Source organism: Hyalella azteca, unplaced genomic scaffold, assembly GCF_000764305.2.
Source record: "Hyalella azteca isolate HAZT.00-mixed unplaced genomic scaffold, Hazt_2.0.2 contig12391, whole genome shotgun sequence".
Taxonomy (NCBI): domain Eukaryota; kingdom Metazoa; phylum Arthropoda; class Malacostraca; order Amphipoda; family Hyalellidae; genus Hyalella; species Hyalella azteca.
In genome coordinates this window covers 143,969-163,961 of record NW_025942351.1, presented here as the reverse complement: position 1 = coordinate 163,961, position 19,993 = coordinate 143,969, and the positions used below count along the sequence as shown (strand labels likewise).

The window sequence follows — 19,993 nt, the reverse complement described above, 5'->3', positions numbered from 1 at the left end:
GAAAAAAGTGCAAGCAATGATTATGCTGAACTTCAATCAAAAAGTCACAAATACAATACTAATTGAAACAATTCAATTAGTATTATTTCAAGTGATTCATTTTAATTCATAATCTTAATTACAATTTACAAAGCTTATGAATTAATAGCAATTTCTTGGGAGCCAGGAGCAGGAGGCATGTTTTCTGCATTCTAAGAAACCTAGGATGCAAAGAAATCTTGTACCTACATTTAAAAGTTTTGCAATTTCAAACATCAGATAATATTCAGATTTAATTACTGGCATCTGGCAGTGACAAAGAGCAAAGACAACTCTGCGCTTTGAAGTTTGAATAACTGATTCATTGCATTTACTAAAATGAATGTTATCAAGATATAATAAAACATAACCAGAATTATCATCAAACAATTTGAAAACAAAATTTGTTTAAATCTTGAGTAGATGAGTGGTATCCAGGATACTTTACTGGTCTACTTATAGGACTCAAAAATGAACTTGAGGGAGAGTCTAAAAAACTCACTGCTTCGCCACTATGTAGATGAGGAAATTAAAAATGAACCGTTTCTAAAAAAATCTGTCGTTTGCCATTGCCACTATGAATGATTACCCTAACAGAAAAAGATGTTCCTGTTTTCAATTTGCCATGTTAGCCTACCTTCCTACTTCCTTTCCTAGTTTCCTTCCTATGTTTTGGAGAATTAGAGCTAGCTCCAAAATTGGATTGTGAAAAACTGATAATGATAGCTAGGTATGTACAGTCTTTCAAATAATCAAATATGACTTTTTCTTTAGGAAAATTTTAATATCAGGAACTGAAACAGTCAACAGGCTGCTTGTGTCCATGAAAATTGCTCGGTATAGGCTACGTATATATCGCTTGACAACAGACGGTCACGGGTCATCAGTCATCGCGAGTAGGAGAGACTCGAATCGAATGACACCAAAGGCAAAGCAATTATACAATAAATACGAGTTAGCCCTATATGATATACAGACAATCATACGAGTAGAAGTTCTTGTGATACTCAATTTTTAACACATTCCCTATCGAGTGTTTATATCACGATCAGTATCTATGGGATAAAAACAGCGCAACGCAACAGTTTACCACCGCTGTTAACAATTCACATCCAAAGCGCTGGGGAGCTGCTGTAGAATGCGGATAGGGTACAACTTTAGGGCTACCAGAGAACAACAAAAATACAAACGGAAAATGAACATCGTACAACAACTTGGACGCAGATTGGAACACTTATATTCAAAAATCTAACTTTAGAACTCATGAAAAATGAAACAAAGTGTTACTTTTTCCAGATATTCATCACTATATTATAAAAATTTCATCAACACATTATTTTTATAAAATATTTTTAAAAATTTGATTTGGAAGTAAAACCAAATAACTAGAAAAATTTGATGCGGCATGTATGAATGTCGGCATGATAGATTTCAAAGAATAGCGTCACAGTCAATTTTTGAGAATAGGAGACCAAAAAAGTAAAACAAAACTATGAATGTATGAGTCGGATAAAAATTCGTTTTGCAAAAGTGTAGCAAAGTTGCAGATTTCCCGAATCATTGAACAATGTTAATTAGGAAGCTCTCAGACGTATGAAGTTCAAGATTTTAAATGGAGGAAAACGAGGAAAATTTATTGTATCGTCTTTGAATTAGTAAATTGCTAAACCATAAAATTAATTTAATATTGGAATATTTTTATACACATGCTACAAATTTCATAATACATGTACATCCGGAACAGAGAATGAGAAAGCTCAGTCCAAATCATGTAGAAGACCTACAGGTATGTTAGAAGAATATGAACAAACAAAGAAGATCACCGATTAAGAAAAACCGTGCTAATAACGTCACATGGATTTCAAATGACCATCAATAAGTTTACTAGCTACTTTATCTATTAGGTCATTTCAACAGCTATGGTCCATCGTAGAAATATTCGAACTATGCCTAATTATTTGCCTTATAATGCTAGATAATCCCAAATAAGACCGAGTTGTTATACAGGAACAATTTGTGCTAAGTTTCATACAGCTGCGCTCATTAATTTGAGAGATATTTTATACTCCCTGATTCGGTTATTAATCTTGGAGACAGGCCATGAGACCAAGCAGAACAGCTTTGCTGTTGTCGAGAGGATGTGTGCGAGAAGTTGTGGGCTACATGCGGTGGCAAGGTAATTAGGAATGGCAGGCTAACTCCTGAGTGGCAGGCTACCTCATGAGTGGCAGGCTAACTCGTGAGTAACAGGGTAACTCATGAGTGGCAGGCTAACTCTTGAGTAGCAGGCTAACTCTTGAGTGGCAGGCTAACTCCTGAGTGGTAATCTAACAGCTCGTGAGTAACAGGGTAACTCCTTAGTGGCAGGCTAACTCCTGAGTGGCAGGCTAACTCCTGAGTGGCAGGCTAATTCCTGAGTGGCAGGCTAACTCCTGAGTGGCAGGCTTACTCCTGAGTGGCAGGATAACCTTTATTTGCAGATTAACCTGGTGAGAAACAGTAACTCGAAGAATCTCGGGTAATTTATTTTTTATGTGAGTTACGTGTCGATTTAAATGAATTGTAGTACAAATGCGATGCTCATTCGTGATAACAAAATAAAGTTCGATGATACCCGATCCATAGAAGAGCAACTGAAATACGAATTAAGATTAATCATAATTAATAATCATTAGCATCTAAAAATTATCAAGCTAAACTCAACGACAAATTAATACAGAAATTTGAAATTCCACGCTGTTTTGGTCACTGCACGGCTGAGATATTAAAGAAAAAGTGAAAATAAGTGAAATGGATTTCATAGAAGTGTTCCCAAACCGGCGTTGAAGTTTCACGAACTAATATCAAACCTATGAAAAATTCTTAAGCATTTTGTGGGTCTGTGTAAAACCTTGATCACGTACGTCCGTTTAGAATGTAAGGTGCTTTTTTATTCAAATTCTAGCAAATAATTCGGGTGCAATGACACTTTACCAAGTAAAATCGAGCAGTTATCTCAATCAAGCGTCAGATATGGAAAGATTGGGTTCATAAGGCCGGATCCCTTGTGAATCAAGTCACGAAAAGTACAAGAATCGGCAACAGGCCATGGGCCTATTTCTCCAGTTCATTTCTATTCTATTCTAAAATATGCAAACGAAGGAAGCCGGCAGGGAAAATGAGGTGTCAGACAGCAATGTTTAATCAGAGGTTCGAATTTTCTTGTACATTTAAAATTTGGTGATTCCAAACATCGGATTTACTGGCAGGGAGAACGTTGCACTTAAATAACTGATTCATTACATCCTATAAAATTAGGCGTCATTAAGAGATAAAAACAATATACACGAGACTTTAGAAAAAGCAATGAGATATAGGTATAGGGCACTCAATCTGCTGTAGGCCTATAGGCCTATACAGAAGCTAATTGTATTGATTATATTAAAGATAATAATTTTAATTGCCGTCCGCTTATTCTCCCTATACAGAAGCAAATACAAATGCTGTATAGAAATAACATTCTTTCCATTCTCAGATGCGCTTTACTGTACCATTTCAACACTTTTATTCAGGTATTTGTATTTTGATATTGATATTCTAGTATTTTATTAGTTTAGTATTATTTCCAAATAAAATATGGGAATATATCTGTCAGCTGTCCGGCAGGTCTCTGTGTACCGGCCCGAGGTCCCACAGCTATTCAAATATGGTATTAAATGATGCATGATTTTTTTAAACACTCACTCGTGTTTACAAAACAAACAAAATCACGAAAAAAACTTTGGGAGCCTCATTGTGTGGCTAATCAATAAAAAAATCAAGTCGCATGAATTGATTGTGGAACATCATTTTTTAGAGTTGCCTGCACTGCTTGGGGGTATTTCACTCTGAATCACGAAAAAATAGTGGTTGTTTATGTCGAAGAATAAATCTTTTTCAGTCACACGATAACTATTTGTGCCAAGTTAACAAAAAACTTTCATGGTATCAAAAACCTAAAATATTTTGCTCCTAAACTGGGAACTTTTCCGATTACAAAAATCGACGAAATTCAAAGTCTTCATAGTCTTCCACTTATTTTAGTACCAGTATTTGAAGTATGTGCTCAAGCCTATTTAATTTTAAATTATGTTAATTAATAATTTATTTATTTTAATAACATTAGATCCATTGTTCAGAACTAAGATTTAGAAATTTGAATTTTAAAAATATTTGTGATTTTGCATGTCGTTCAGTTAATATATATACATAAAAAAAGCAAATAGAGTCCCATACGTACGTGAGCCCCCGATTGAGTCTCGTAATGGAACTTACATTCATGGCGAAAAAAAGAGCCAAAATTTAGAACCTGAGCAAAAAATTTTAGTACAAATCCTCAGGACCGTACGGTCCACGGAAATCCCGTCTGTCAGGACGAGGCTGTTTCGATGAAGGCGGCGCTGCTCTAGGACTGGCCATGTCGTTGCTGCTTCGGTAGTTTGATGGAGGTCGTCGACTATCACGGTAATCTTCCGGCGCAGGTCTGGGTTGTGCATACCCTCGTGGCGGGGCATCGTATGGGCCCCTCGGGGACTCATGCCTCCGACGGTTCGAGGGCGAAGGTGGACGGTTAGACGACGAATTCCTTGGAGGGTGCGAGCTGCCACGTGGCGGTGGTGGCCTGTGGTCTCTGGATGGTGGAGGGTAAGCTCGTGGGTATTCGTTCATCCTTGATTCCCGTGGAGGATCTCTGTATTCCGAAGGTCGTGTGCGCGATTGGCTTCTTGGTGGGGGCGAACGGTCCCTTGGAGCATCATAAGGAGAGCCGTATGTGGACATTGGTTTCTTACCATTGACTTCAAATCTGGACAACCTGGCATCAGCGTCCGCAGCTGCATTGCTGGACTGGATGCCGGCGATGGACTGCCTGGGAATGTCTCTTTCAGGAGCAAAGTTTCCAGCTTCAGGTATTGCAGAACTTGGCGGAGGACGGTTGTTCCCATTGTCAAAAGGCGCACTGGTAGCCATCGCAAGATTGTCCACGCCCAATTCCTCTCCCCTTTCAGTCTGAGGAAAGCATACCACATCAATAAAACACAAAATTACCTATCATCTCGGCTTATTTCAATAGTGAAATGTACCACTAGCTGATTAAATTATCTAGCATTTGCAATTTATATGTGAAGCATAACAGATTCACTTACCATTTCAAGTGCGACGTTCTGCTTGTTGGCCAAGTTTGGCTGCTTCGGCTTCTTTTTCTTCGATTGCTGTACGTGAATTACGTAGCCGATGAACGCGACGCTGACGATAAGAAGCACGCCACCCAGCACCGAGCTCACGATGATGATCGTCTGCGTGTCTTTGGCAGCATCTGCTTTGGCGGACACGAGATCCTCGGAAGCCTTCACTTGCTGCAAGACAGATAATTTTTAGCGCATTTTCTCATTTTTGGAAAAAATGCACTATTGTGCTAGCCATGTCCGTCTGTCCTTCCGTCCGTCACTTCACGTTTTCGTCGGCGAGAAAATGCGCTCTCTGTCACTCACTGCAGTGAGTTCTGAGTTATATTTTTTCATTACATTGTCGGTTTAAACCCGAGTTTTTATCGCAAGTGTTATTAAGACAGAATTTTCTGCTTTCAGGATACTCATATAAGTACAAATAGATCACCGGTATGCATTGAAATGCGAGCTCTCTCGTCAAGAATGTGAGAAAACAGCAGAGCGCACGAATGTTCAGTTATTGTTGAATGTATATTGATTTTACATAATTCATATTTTACATTTATATTTATCTCTGGCCTATTGTAGCATGGTAAATTTTTGTGGCTTGTTCATATTTTCAGAACTAAATCACAGTAGCAGATGCATTTTTATTGCGATGCATTTTTTATGCAATGCATTTTTTTCATTACGATGCATTTTTTATGCAATGCATTTTTTTCATTGCGATGCATTTTGGTCAAGTATATATCCTTGACACAGACGCTCAAAAAATCCCATACGTCTCCATAAAATAAAATATCTACGAAACAACGATATTATTCTTAAAGACTAAATTTTCCTATTTGTTCATAAAATGGGAAAATTTTAAATTTTCCCGGTTTATCTCTAAACACCAGGAAGGTATATGGCTTTCAGGTCAACTTTACACAATGCAGCTATTATACACTCATATGCGTAAATACAGGCATTATATGTTATAATTGCATATTGATTACCAATGATTAAAACAAAAATTTTCATCAAGAATTTAAAAGCTAAAGCTGCATCTCACGTTCAACAAAAATGTTGAGACTAGAACTACAATCAACAGTGAAATTCCGTGTATAATCGAAAAAGATTACAACCTAAGGATAATAATTAAGATTTAGGCACACTGATGATATCAGTACTTTTATAACTTAAACGCAAAAAGCAAATTTTTATCAACTTACCGTTTGCCAACCATCCATCAAACTCGGATCTTTTTGGATTTCTAAGATCAATTCGTCATGTGGTTCATCATCATGGATGCTTATCACTTCCTTCTCCGCGCCTTGTACTCGTTTCACCTGAAATTTACATTATCGAAATGAACGCGTTTCTGTCCAATGAACTTGCCGCCAACGTATACATGTGCAAAAATAACAGCTAAATGAATTTGTGCGTCTGAGATGACAACGAAACTTTTGTATGAAAATGGGCGCCAATACTTCAGTCGGTCACAAAGCCTCATCTTAACCAAGTTTGTATGAAAATGGTAGCTATTTAATCATGAACAATATAATTAACAAGCTTGTTGTACTTTATACCGGCAGATTTACAATCAAATCTTATTATATTATTAAATAATATGCCATCGTGTCCGATATATATCAACTTTTTGTATTATAGCATATCCAGTTTTATTTTATATTTTTTCATTTCACTTAACCTACGGTTTTTTCAATGAAAATCAACTGATGAATTTGTTCACTTTTGGAAATTTTATGAGTTTTGCGTGGATGAATATTAATTTTATGCGAATATTAAGACTCAATGTTGAGCTTCTTTTTCCAATAGCAGTTATTGTAAGGACTTTATTTCATAAATTTATACTGTGTTAATATGTGCCCTTGTATCACAAGTCTCACCTGGCCTTCGTTGATTGTACCATCAGAAATTTCGAGGGATACATTTGTGACCGTCTGTATGGCAACATCCAGCCTCTCCTTTTGTGATAGCTTGGCTGATCTGATCGCCCTTAATGCCAATCCCCCTTCTGTCGGCGTCGTTGTTGTTGTTGGTGTTGTTGTTGTTGTTGGTGTTGTTGTTGTTGTTGTTTCTGTTGTTGTTGTTGTTGGTGTTGTTGTTGTTTCTGTTGTTGTTGTTGTTGTTTCTGTTGTTGTTGTTGTTGTTTCTGTTGTTGTTGTTGTTTCTGTTGTTGTTGGTGTTGTTGTTGTTTCTGTTGTTGTTGGTGTTGTTGTTGGTGTTGTTTCTGTTGTTGTTTGTGTTGTTGTCGGTGTTGTAGGTTCATCAGTTTTAGTGGTTGTATCAGAAGTAGAAGATTCTCCAGAAACAGAAGTTGATTCAGAAGAAGACGTTACTTCAGAAGTAGAAGTTTCTCCGGAAATAGAAGTTTCTGTTGCTGAAGCTTCACCTGTAGATGCTGTACCTGTTGTAGAGCTGTCTGTTGCCATACTGGAATCACTAGTTCCGGTCACCGTGGATTCAGTACTTTCGGTAGATGATGTAGATTCCGCAGTAACTGTAGTAACTGAAGGTTCTGTAGTAGATTCTGCTGTAGTAGTTACAATTTGTGTGGAAGTTGTTGTGGCCTCATGTTCGAAGAGGTCCAGATAACGGGCGATGTTGTTGATGCGTGTATCGATGTCGTTTAGAATGGCCAGTTCAGATCTCCCTATAATTTAAAATCAGAATTTCGTAACATGGACAAAAATTTGAAACTGAATATTTATCCAGAACTTAAAAAATTTTTCTTAAAATAACCACGTCCTATAAAAGCAGATCAGATCAATACTTCACTCCCCCCTCTTCTTATTGAATTGCATTTGATTTTAAGGGTCTCAGATTAAAAATTTTTTTAAACATATGTTGAAAAAATATCAGATCTGCCTATTTCCTTAGAAATAGTTTCCGCAATCTTCTCTTATCACTATTATAAAATTTTCCGCAAATAGTTTAAACATTATCGATTTAATTTTAATGGTTTTACGCATTTGATGCTAAACAGCAGCGCCCATTTCCCACCATCCCTTAATTACTATTCTCAATTTTTATCGTAAATAATTTTAACGCCAATAAACACTTTTATAATATATAATATTTATATATAAAATTATATGAAATTAAATATTATATATTTATATATAAATTAAATATTATATAATATTTAATATAAAATTGCAGAAACCTGCGACCGGGTGCAGAAGGTGCAGGACGACTGTCACGACCACCGCGCACTGCCACCGTCCCATCCTGCACAAGATCATCCTGCGCCTCTCTGCCCTAAAAATATGAGAATTTCGTCTATAATATTCTATATAAATAATAATTATGACAATTTTTAATAGAAACTTTATTTTACTGAGACGTTGCCGCCCGCGCTGAATCGTTATAAGTTAAATGATGGTAATTACTGTAATTATTTTAATTCTCAGTTGCCTTAATCATTGCTGTGTGCAATTAAGCAGCGCGATGATAATATGCAACTTTGATGAAAAATAATTTGTATATAATGAAACAAATTAAATTATATTATTTTGACACCAAGAATCGTTGCCTGCTGAAGAACGTCTGGAAAGACAAGTCTACGCAATGAACCGTTGACTTTTCACTCGAAATCATTTTCTGTGTCATCATTCATTCATCATTCTGTCATTTCATCATTCACTTATAGCAAGATGGTTAGCATAATGTTTAGGTAAGTTGTCATCATAAGGTTTAGGTAAGTTGTGTGGGGAAAATTACTGCTATGCCTGCAGGCAATTACCATATGCCTATGGTAATGTATAAGTTTTATACGGGCAGATGATTAGGTAAAATAGGTATTAAATTATTTAATTTAGCTATACATATGAATAATAATCACATATATGTAGTGAGATGATTAAAGTTGGCTTTTTAAATCAGGTAGCGAGGTAAAATAGTTTAGAAAGAACGTTTATGGAATTTTTTAACATGCATCTTGCACCGTTTTTTTCAGTATGATCATTTTATAATCGAACTTTATTTTACAAAACTTTATTTTATTTTACAATTTCGTTAATTCGTCACAGTTTTTGTTAATTCTTGAAAATTTGTGGTTTAACTTGAAAATAATTTAATAAATCTTCGCTAAAATAATGTTTTATGTCAACAAAAAGCATAGGCAATTTTTAAATTTCCGCTAGGATATAAAAACGAAACCATCGCGAGTGATGAAAAATTTTTAATTCCAAAAAGTTAAACATATATAGTTACTTTTCAAATGGATCGTTATTTAAATAAATATTACAATTATAAATACTGTCAATTGAAAACACAATGCACTTGATTTTAAATGCATTCTTCTTGCAACAGATATAATATTATACCCCGGAAGTAAACATGAAGGCGGTATAACAATTAATACTCACAAACTTTTGTGTCGGAAGTTTCTAATTTATCGTCTGGATAACAAAGGCTAGATAATGTCTACTTGTTGCAGCTTCTCCCGCAGCACTGACGGTCGTGAACTATTACACGGTGCTCATACTCGATTCATATCGCAAAGATAACCCCGGTTTTATTGATCAGTTGTCCGCACTCAACTTCAATGTTGAGTCAGAGCAACAATTGGTCTGATTCATAGGCAGGAAGATAAATGACAGCGAGATATGGCTTATCAGTTCCGTGGTATCACAATGATAAAGCAAACTCTCGTTGCGCGACCAAATTGCTATTCGATGTCTACAACCTCCTAGAAATTTAGTTCTGTAAATATGAAGTATTTATGAAGGAATGTAATTGCTGTAGTATACATCGTGAATTGAATGGAATTAAATCCACTGATAAAGTTACCGCCATTTTAAATAACGAACACATGTTTAACCCGAGTTCGTTACTCACAAACAATAAGGCAAACTGTAATAAATACGTATAATTAATGAAAGATTTAACTATTGTTTAGAGGTAACCTTATTTCAATGATGCATTTTTGTTCATGGGCGAAATCCCATCGTTATCATTATGAGTGATCAATGCACACCGAAAATTATGCTTAATTAAAACTCGATTAATTATTAAGGATTTATATATTGAATGATTATTTAAATGCCGCTCATTTTCTTTTTGCATAACAAAAGGGAATCGAAAAAATTATGAACATTTATATGTATTTTTAATGGAAAACGGGACTAAGACAATGAATGATGTACCTGATACAGCAACAATTAAGTACGCACTGGTGACTTATTAACTTATTAATTAATATGAATGTCATTACACCAAACTACTCGTTTCCAGATCGTACAAATTTGTATGATTTGCTTTGAACATACACGTGGGCAATTCATACATGATCTTACATATATAATTATATATATGATATATATTGCCATATATGTAAGCTGCTATACATAATTCTAGAAGCTTCAGGTTTGTCAGAGCTACACAGTTGTCAATCGTGCTGCAGGCCGCAGTTGCACAAAAATTACTGTTAATATTATAAAAATTACAAAAATTAATAACATTAAAATAACATCGTGAATGCAGCAATAAATTGTCATTCAGAATAAAAAAACAAGATGAGTCGCCGATATTGCGATCATCTTTGAAGTTCTCGTGAACATGGTTTCTTGGAGGATATAAGAATCTACAGATAATATGTAATCTACATAAGAATCTACACATAACATGTAATCATAATCATAATATACGACCTATACATATTTTGTGAACTTCCGTGGAAGAAGTAACCAGTCGTGGACCGCACATACTAATAGTTAATGGTCACGGAAACATAAAACCTTATAAATCACAAAATTTTAAAGGAATAATTTTCGCGATTTACATTAGACTTTTTTCAGCAACTTCAGGCACCAAAAAACTAAATTATGACAGGTATGCGTCTTCAATGGATGCAATTGTATCCACTAAACCTAAAATATACAATACATGTATACGTATAATTGTTTGCTGTAAAATACATGGAAGTGAGAAGCTGAACTTCGAGCCATAGCTTACTTCTGAAAGGTCATTGCATTGCTGACTTGGAAGTAATCTCGGTCATAAATCACCATAAAATGAATCGTGAATTCATTCCAGGAAAATTAGAATATGTGAAAATCAAATAAAAATAGAGTGCAGAATATACAAACTGATTTGAATACGGTGAGCCTTCTTTATAGTATAATTAATATTTTACATTTTACTGAATAGAAGTCCTAGATAAACAAAACAGAACGTTTCGGGCTATGCCCATCATCAGCTCGAAACGTTCATCATCAATATCAGCCCGAAACGTTCTGTTTTGTTTATCTAGGACTTCTATTCAGTAAAATGTTTTATGCAACTTTTTTAGTTTTAGCCTTAATTAATATTTTATATTTACAAAAACTGAATGAAAATATTTTGCTCATACAATAATTAATTGCAATAATTTTCATAATTTATACATTGACCACAGTCGGAAGACGTTAATATTAATTTCAGAATTATTCTAATACACAATTAACCCCGGAAAAAGGAATTCATCATCATGAATATATGTAGATATGAAGATAATAATCTAATTATATAAGTCCAGCAGCTATCTCAATCAATCGTCAGCTATGGAAAGATCGGGTTCCAAAGGCCGGATCCCTTGTGAATCAAGTCACGAAAAGTTCAAGAATCAGCAACAGGCCATGGGCCTATGTCTTCAACGCCTACACTTCTATTCTATTCTATAAGTCTCTTAAACTTTTGTTTTTGCTGCGATTTATTCTCTGAATTACGAGAGAAATCATATTGTTGAACGATTGATAAGGTAAATAGAGGATACAAAATTTATATTCAATCATTCATATTTTCACGTTATTTTAGTCTTTCACAGCATACAAAACATTCTTCAATATAATTGGTCGTACGTACACTTCAGTCAATTAGGGGGAAGGTAATAGGGAAATGTCGGAACTTTTTTCAGGCAGTAAAATTTTTATGGTTGTTTTGTTCATTAAATATCAAGGCCCATACCGTTTTCGTGGTAGGTACCGTATTCATGGTTACAGTTAATCCGTGTAATCGGTCAACCAATCAACAGGCGATTCAAACAAATACTCAAGAATTTTTAATCGAAATTCAATCGAAGGAATTTCTTTATGTTTAGCCTAAAAGTTTTAGTAAACAGGGAGTGATTTCTGCAAGTTAATTCAACTGGTAAATAAGTTGTTGAGGATAAAATTTGTCGAAAGTCGTAGAGAAATATTTTCATTCTCCAACTTGAACGGTTTTAGGGTTATGGTAGATTGTGCACTTTAACAAGAATCATTGAAAAGCCCGTAAAACGATCAAATGATTAATCTAGTTTGAATCAGAGTAAAGGTCTTGATAACTGTAGGGCCGCCGGAACTCTCTTCGCATGTTGATTTCTTTGTCGAGTTCGATGCGACTCCCTGATTCTGTAAGTTGGGGTCTGTCGTTGCCTGGTCGTCGGTCATCCTGAGAGGTGTAAGAGAAAGGTCTGGGCTCCGGTGAACGGCGACTAGTACGAGGTCTATATTCAGGCTCCCGTCGCCTGTATTCGGAAGGCGGGTGGTTCCATTCATTCTTGTGTTCACTCGAATGGTGCATCGTTGGCTCAGTTCGTCCGTAATCCCGTGGCGTCTTCTCAAGAGTGCTGTGGCGACTAGAGCTTCGACTCCGATTTTGTCGGTCCGAGTCGTACATCACGACAGAAATTCGAGGGATTCGTCCTATTGGCTGATTTAAGTCCCACTTTTGCATCGACATTGTGCGTGGAATAGGACGAGAAGTGTTACTATGATAGCGATCTGGCGACGAACTATGGAAACTGTCGTGGTATTCTCGATCAAGTCGCTGGTCTCGGTTATAGTGACGACCTGTTTCGGAAAAGTTGGAGCCCGAACGACGATGAGGATCGTTATATTTCCCAAGAAATCGTCCCTGGCCAGTCGCTCGTCTGTGGTCAGGACAGTCGGAGAAGTCGCTGTCTTTGTTACTGATGTCGGGTTGACGGTGAGCTGATCTATGCGAAAAATCCGTGTCACTTCGGGAAGATTCCTCCCTAGAGTCCAAGTCGTGCTGCCTGTTCACGATAGGCTTCCCGTATGCAGCTGAGTAGGGGTTTTTAGAGGGGTAGTCAGCAATATTGCCCACAGTTGTGTATCCAGACCTGAGAGGATTGGTAAATACTAGGGAATTAACTGATGGGCTACTCTTAGGCGCATTTAGCTCAGGTACTCCTGCAGGGAAAGTCTCTTGCACAGTCCTGAATGTTGACAGCACCTTGGCTGTCTGCCCGCTTTCAGTTGACTCGTCCATCGCTGGGTTAATCACGCCTTGTGTTACCATGTCAGAATAGTTCTGAAAAAAAAAAATAATTTAGACCATTCTTTTTAGATTTCTACGAACATAAAAGATTCATCATATTTTTGATTTAAGATTATAGATTCATCATATTTATTAAAATATAGTAAGGACCTCTATTTTATTATAATAAAACATCTTTATAATCCGATAAGTTCAGGTAACATACACTTCTATGATATTTCCGAACATGCAATTATATGGTCATAATCCAGAGTACACTTTCTCGTCGCTTCCAAATTTCATATATCCCACAATTATAAATCCAAAAACTTTTAAATCGAAATACAACTTTGCATTATCATTGCGCAACAACAAGCTTTTTCTGAAATTTTTTCTTTTCTTTCCATCGTTAGGATTATATGGTGATCATTGATAGTGTGCTTGTTCTCTGCAAAGTTCATAAACATACCTTTGTACAGGGACTTCTGTCCTGCGATGGAGGCTTGTTAATCCAGATTTCTTGCCGCGGACTACTCGTTAGAGCCAATTTATTTGATTTATGCTCATTCGTCTTCTTCTTCTTCCGTATGCAATAAACTATGATGACAATGATGATCACCAACAATATGAAGCCCGCCACCGACGGTCCAATGATCACGGCAAGGTTTGGATCGTTTTGTTGCTCTTTCATTAACTCATCCGTTTTGATCGCAATGATCTGCTGTGCACTTTTGACACTCTGAAAAGGATAGATAGATTATGTGTCTTGCTCCTATCTTATGTATCTTAATATTTTATTAATTATTACTAAATTGTTATACGTGCATTCTATGACAATTCCCATTTTTATTTCACGCAGTCATTCCCCGTAGTTATCAAGTTTACTTACTTTAGTTGCATTGGTCAAAATACTTGGATCAGCCGAAACACTTGATATAAAATTTGTATTAGGACATTTTTCAATCATCTTCACATCTTTACTGGCTTTGCCCATATTGATAGCTTGCCCCTCGTTGATTATGTCCTTTTTGATGTCTTCAGAAACTTGATCCACGTCGCTCATAGCTTTATCCAGCAACATCATCTGATCAGCATCTGCTTGGCTCGAACAATCAGACTCAGAGCGAACAACCCTCCGAATTTCAGTTGGATTAACAAATCTGCCATTTAAATTCTGTAGAGAATTGTAAATGGAATCTAAGTCTTCCTGAATAACCTTTAAAATTTCGACAGGCGGTCGCGTTTCTTTGAGAGTAGTGATCGTTATGCGAACAGTCGAGGTGGGTGTGCTTGTGGTTGCTCTGGTTGAGTTGACAGTTGACGAGGTTTGTCCATTTGAGGTTCTGGTTGGCAAAGTTGGTTCAACTGAGGGACTGGTTGATGAAGTTGAGCCAAATGAGCTGCTGTTTGACGAAATTTGTTCATATGAGGAGCTGGATGGCGAAGTTGGCTCACGTGATGTTCTTGGTGTCGTGGTCGGTTCACCTGAGGTTCGCGGTGTTGTAGTCGGTTCATCTGAGGTTCTCGGTGTAGTAGTCAGTTCATCGGAGGTTCTCGGTGTCATGGTCGGTTCATCTGAGGTTTTCATTGCCGTGGTCGGTTCATCTGAGTTACCGGTTGGGATTGCGGTGCTTGTTGATGATGATTCATCTTGAGTGTAGGACGTTTCAGTTTGTTCAGTGAACGTTAAATCAGTAGAGATGGTTGAGTGTTCTGTGGAGGTCTCATCAACCGTAGACCTTCCTTGTGTCGTAGACTCGTCACCTGTTGTAGACCCTTCAACTGTCGTATAAAATTCATCGGTTTCTGTCACAGACCCTCCATTTGTCGTAGACCCTACATCTGTAGCAAAAACTTCCTCTGTCGGAGACCGTTCGTCTCTTGTGGATCTTTTAACTATCGTAGACATTTCCCCCGTCTTAGCCCCGTCATAGGTAGAAGGCGCTTCAACTGTAGTTGACCGTTCGTACGTCGAGGTCTCTTCATTGTTTGCTGTAGACTCGTTATTTACCGTAGTCCATTCATCTGTCGCAGACCTTTTTTCTTTAGTGCATCTTTCATTTGTATTTGATGCATTGTATGGCCTTGATTCTCCATTTATCGTAGACCCTTCCACTGACGTAGACCCTACAGCACCAGTTGATCTTCCATCTGTAAGTGATACAGAATCTGCCGTAGTAAAATCTGTCGTAGATGAATCTGTCAGAGTAACGTTGGTCATAGCAAAATCCGTCGAAGTAACATCTGTCGTGGTAACATCTATCATAGTAACTTTGGTCGTAATAACATCTATCGAAGTAACATCTGCAGTAGGACCATCTGTCATAGTAACGTTGGTAGTAATAACATCTGTCGTAGTAAAATCTCCATCGGTCATAGTAACGTTGTTCGTAGCAACATCTGACCGAGCAACAACTGTCATAGAAACATCTGACGTTGAATTGTGTGCCTTAGTAAGATCTGAATGAGAAATATCTGTCGTAAAAACTTCCTTGGGATTATTTTCGATCGTCATTTGTTTATCGCGCTCTCCGACTGCGAGTGTTGGATCGCTCGGTTCCTGCTGTCCAGCGGAGGATCCTGCAATAAAAAAGAACGTCAAAATTTCAGTTTGGATAAATCGTAGGTAATTTTTTCTTAGCGTAATGTTATAATGCTAAATAGCTGTAAGAAGTTAGTAGGATAAGATGGCTAAGAAACGTGGAACAATCAAATGCCGGGATACGGCCATGAATACAAGTACGAGATGCCATCGGAACAGGACTTTATGGTTACGTCGAGCCATGGATTGTAATACATTATTCGGAACGAAATTGGTCTCTGTAGAACTTTAGGAAGCTAGCGCTGAGTGCGTTCTGGAAATACTGGTAAGGTTTTATACAATAACAGTCTTTCAAAGCATGAATTATATAAAGGGATATCAGAAGAACCTGGAAACCAGGAAGGTTGGGAACATTTCAACACAAGAGGGAGAGCGCATAATTAGGCGGCTGACGATGACCAAGGGTATCGCGTAGGTTTTCAGCAACCGATCGTCGTAGCCAAGTTCGGTTGACTGACGGGCAGCAACCATGTTCGTTTGAGTAAAAAATAGCAACAAAATTAGATTGAGTAAATAAAAGACAAGGGAGGTCCTTGTGATACAGCAGACGAACAAAGTTCGATTTAATAAAGATTCGGTTGAATGAAGAAAAACGACGAAAACCGTACCACTCAGTAGGACCGCTCCATGGATCGATGTCTCCTGGTAAAGTAAGAGGAATGTAAATGAACAAATGTTCAACTTGAAATTTCTTCGAATATTCTTTTTCTGCTCCAGTATTTTGTTACGTTGGAATTTACACTTGTGTTCGCTGCAAGCCTCTGAAGTAATGACTGCCTGGTCTCGTTCGGTTATAGGAAAACATCGATTAATGACCATATAATTGATGAAATTTATTATTACAATCGATATTAGTATTTTTTAATATTAGTATTATTTTATTATTATTCCTAATTTTACAATTACAATATATTTATTTTATAGTATGAGCAAAAAATAGATTCAACGATCACGATTGAACCACAATTCATTCACCTGAATAACATATCAAATTATTCTATTATGTTACATTGTTTTTCTCACATACCATCAAATGCCGTCACAACTGCAGCCATCGCAGCCAGCAGCAGCCAGAACGTCACGTCGCCTCGGCCTCTACAATTCAACTTCATTTCTGGTACAATATAAAACGTGCAGGGCTGTTGATATTATTTCTCATTGATATCTCTATAATCAATCGTGAACACGCAATTGACCGCTCGATCTTCGAACTCTTAATGCTAAGGAGAATATTATATATAATAAAATTATATATAATAAGCTACACAATACTTGCTCTATACGATGGCAGAATATAACAAATCATATTTGAATTACTGACTCTTGTATGTTTAATCATTTTACAACAAATACCTTATTTTTCTTATTATCTCAGTAGAGATACGATATTTTTTTACTCAAGTTAAATAGAAATTTAGCTTTCTCGAACCAAGTTATGAAAAATAAATGACCGGTCCGAAAATGTTCATTTGCTTGTTTTAAATTTGCAGTATAATTTAGATATAATTTCATAGTCACGATGATTAGAAAGTTCGACGTACACTTGATATCAAGTTATTATTAGTAATTTAAATTATTATTTAAATGCTCGTATGTGTAGCTAAATTATTCCCGCTTCTATTGAACTCTCTAGACGTCAAATCTTGCGATGTATTTCAACTAAAGTTTCGTTGAGGCATACAACCAAGTATACACTTGTGTCTAGATTGTAGGTGAACAAAACTTGAATTCTTCGTATTTATATCACGGTGTTGAATTTTACAGCTGATCAGTTCGCGAATGTATCAGTCTGTACATAATTAATGTCTTTCAAATAATCTATATTTTTGGGGACATTCTGCCCTTAAATCTGGCATTGATATTACTGTTACCGAACACAATGATGTCATCTTCTAATGACTGATCTGTGACAATCATTTAATGACGTCGCGGAAAAATCCATTAAACACAATGTACAAATTTCAGGACCTCAAAAGTCTTGATTTTAATTAAGAAAATAAAACTAAGGTTAAATGACACTTCTACTGGCATTTGTTTCGTAAAGGATTAGCGTTTTGACAAATTAAGTATTTCGATTTATAACATTTGAAATCTTGTAAAAGCACCACAACAATGACAATTGAATTGAAAAATCAAAGCACAAGTCTTAAACCGAGTCACGTCTACATTCGAAATAACTTCCATTACTCGGCTTTCACATTCAAATATTGAGACACATCTAAGTAAACTAAAAAAACGCAACTAGTATCGACTACTTCTTTAAACACCATCGTCTTTTTTCTTTGAACATCAGGAGTAAATGTATAGCAGTAACTCGAAGTGACATCACAGCAGACTGCGATGCCGAGGCTGCCTGTACCGAGCCAAGGTGTAGCCTGTCGTGTACCCGCATAAAGTGGGCGACCGCAAGTTATTTCTACTGTAATACCTGCAAGAAACTGCTCACGATCTTCCTGAATTCCAACAACGCTGACGATTATAGAACAAGCGATTGCTAGATTTAGATTTATTATCCNACGCTGACGATTATAGAACAACCGGTTGCTAGATTTAGATTTATTATTCAGAAGATCAATATTACAAATAAAATATATAAGTATAACATTTCACCAGGAGTGTTGCCCAAAGAAATGCGGGCGCCAAGAAACTTTTTCTGGTTCTAATAACAGCAATAATAATTGATATTTTTTTCAATTTGTATTAGAAATTTTACTGATTCATGTCCCATTTAATTGAAATTGTATTCCGTTTTACTGTAATGAAGACCTTAGAGATTAAGTTAGATTAAGTATCGATTTCGAGAGAAATTTTGAAGCATTAAGGGCTCTACTTTTGACTGGCTTAAGTGAAACGGAGGTGACTCAAATGGTGTTCTAGGCTACTGTATTGCCCGCAGTGACCAGAGGGCAATTTCACTTCCTATCATCTTTTTGATTTAATGCATGCTATGGGCCCTTTATCATGATTAATGCATGCCACGTTACTATTTGGTTTGACCCAACTTTAAGACGTCTCTGACGCATTAATTAAACTTGGCAGTATTGCCGGCTTTCGAGCCTATTAACTTTACGCCCTGTGGCGCTTTAACCCTATTAATTTAGTCACGTTGGGTCTACCAAGTCATTTATTAATATACTAACCATTGCACTCAATTGCACTTGCAAACACCTATGTACCTCTAAACGGCTTTCAAGCCACTTCTAGATTTACCCTAGCGGTAATAAATTAGAAGGTTAGTCGCGAAATATTTATTCTTAACTTTGCATAATTTGATCAATATATCATGATACTCATAATGATTAATAGCATATGATACAATAGCAATTATTCCATCAATCTAATCTTGGTTTGTAACTGTCAATTTACAGTATAACCTCCGGTGTATTCTCATACGGCGCATCTCTTTGCCGTGTGCTTCGTGCCTCCAGTGCAGCCAGCGCGACATTAATTGTGCTGTACGCGTTATTTCATTTGAGGTTAGATTGGGAATATGTGTTCACTGTCAAGTCTTGTACCGCTAAATTGGAATTACTGAGCATAATTGATAAACTCTTTCTCTCAAGTACCGGCATTTATTTAGCAAAGTCTCTTTTTCTACTTTCAGTTCCCTAAACTGCATCCTCTGCAGTTCCGTTATTCTACTTCGCTGGAGCCGAAGTTTACCTTCTGGAGTTTCAATAAAATTGTTAGCCGTTATGCTTGTATGAATTCCTTACATTTGAGCATACACGTAAATAACATCTATAATTTTCAGGTCCAAGAGAAAGTATACACTTGATAATGCATTACAATTAAACTTATTGCTAATGTAATTCGATCACGACGAGTACAACTTTTATTTGTATGTATGAGTGTAGATTCGCCTAGAACGCAGTATCAATATTATACCTGTGGCTCAGTGGCAGAGGTCATGAAAATTATTATTATTAATATGATAGAG

The 19,993-nt window shown here is 36.6% G+C and overlaps 1 protein-coding gene across 1 annotated transcript; it reads right to left on the bottom strand.

The window, feature by feature from the left end:
• Positions 1 to 3,183: 3,183 nt before the first annotated feature.
• Positions 3,184 to 8,437, bottom strand: LOC108679620 (serine/arginine repetitive matrix protein 1-like). The gene is made up of 5 exons (XM_018168279.1): positions 8,374 to 8,437; positions 7,664 to 7,860; positions 6,416 to 6,532; positions 5,181 to 5,390; positions 3,184 to 5,043 (listed from the first exon to the last, which is right to left on the bottom strand). Exons 1-5 carry the CDS (start codon positions 8,435 to 8,437, stop codon positions 4,360 to 4,362), a joined length of 1,272 nt encoding a protein of 423 aa, XP_018023768.1. The 3' UTR covers positions 3,184 to 4,359.
• Positions 8,438 to 19,993: the final 11,556 nt, after the last annotated feature.

Excerpts from the sequence above, each read along its gene's own strand:
- LOC108679620 (XM_018168279.1), bottom strand. The coding sequence starts at position 8,437 with ATGGGACGGTGGCAGTGCGCGGTGGTCGTGACAGTCGTCCTGCACCTT. Across the intron at positions 6,533-7,663 it reads CCGAAAGTACTGAATCCACG|GTGAAACGAGTACAAGGCGC; the intron begins GTGACCGGAACT and ends TGTAAATTTCAG. Across the intron at positions 5,044-5,180 it reads AGAACGTCGCACTTGAAATG|ACTGAAAGGGGAGAGGAATT; the intron begins GTAAGTGAATCT and ends TGCTTTCCTCAG.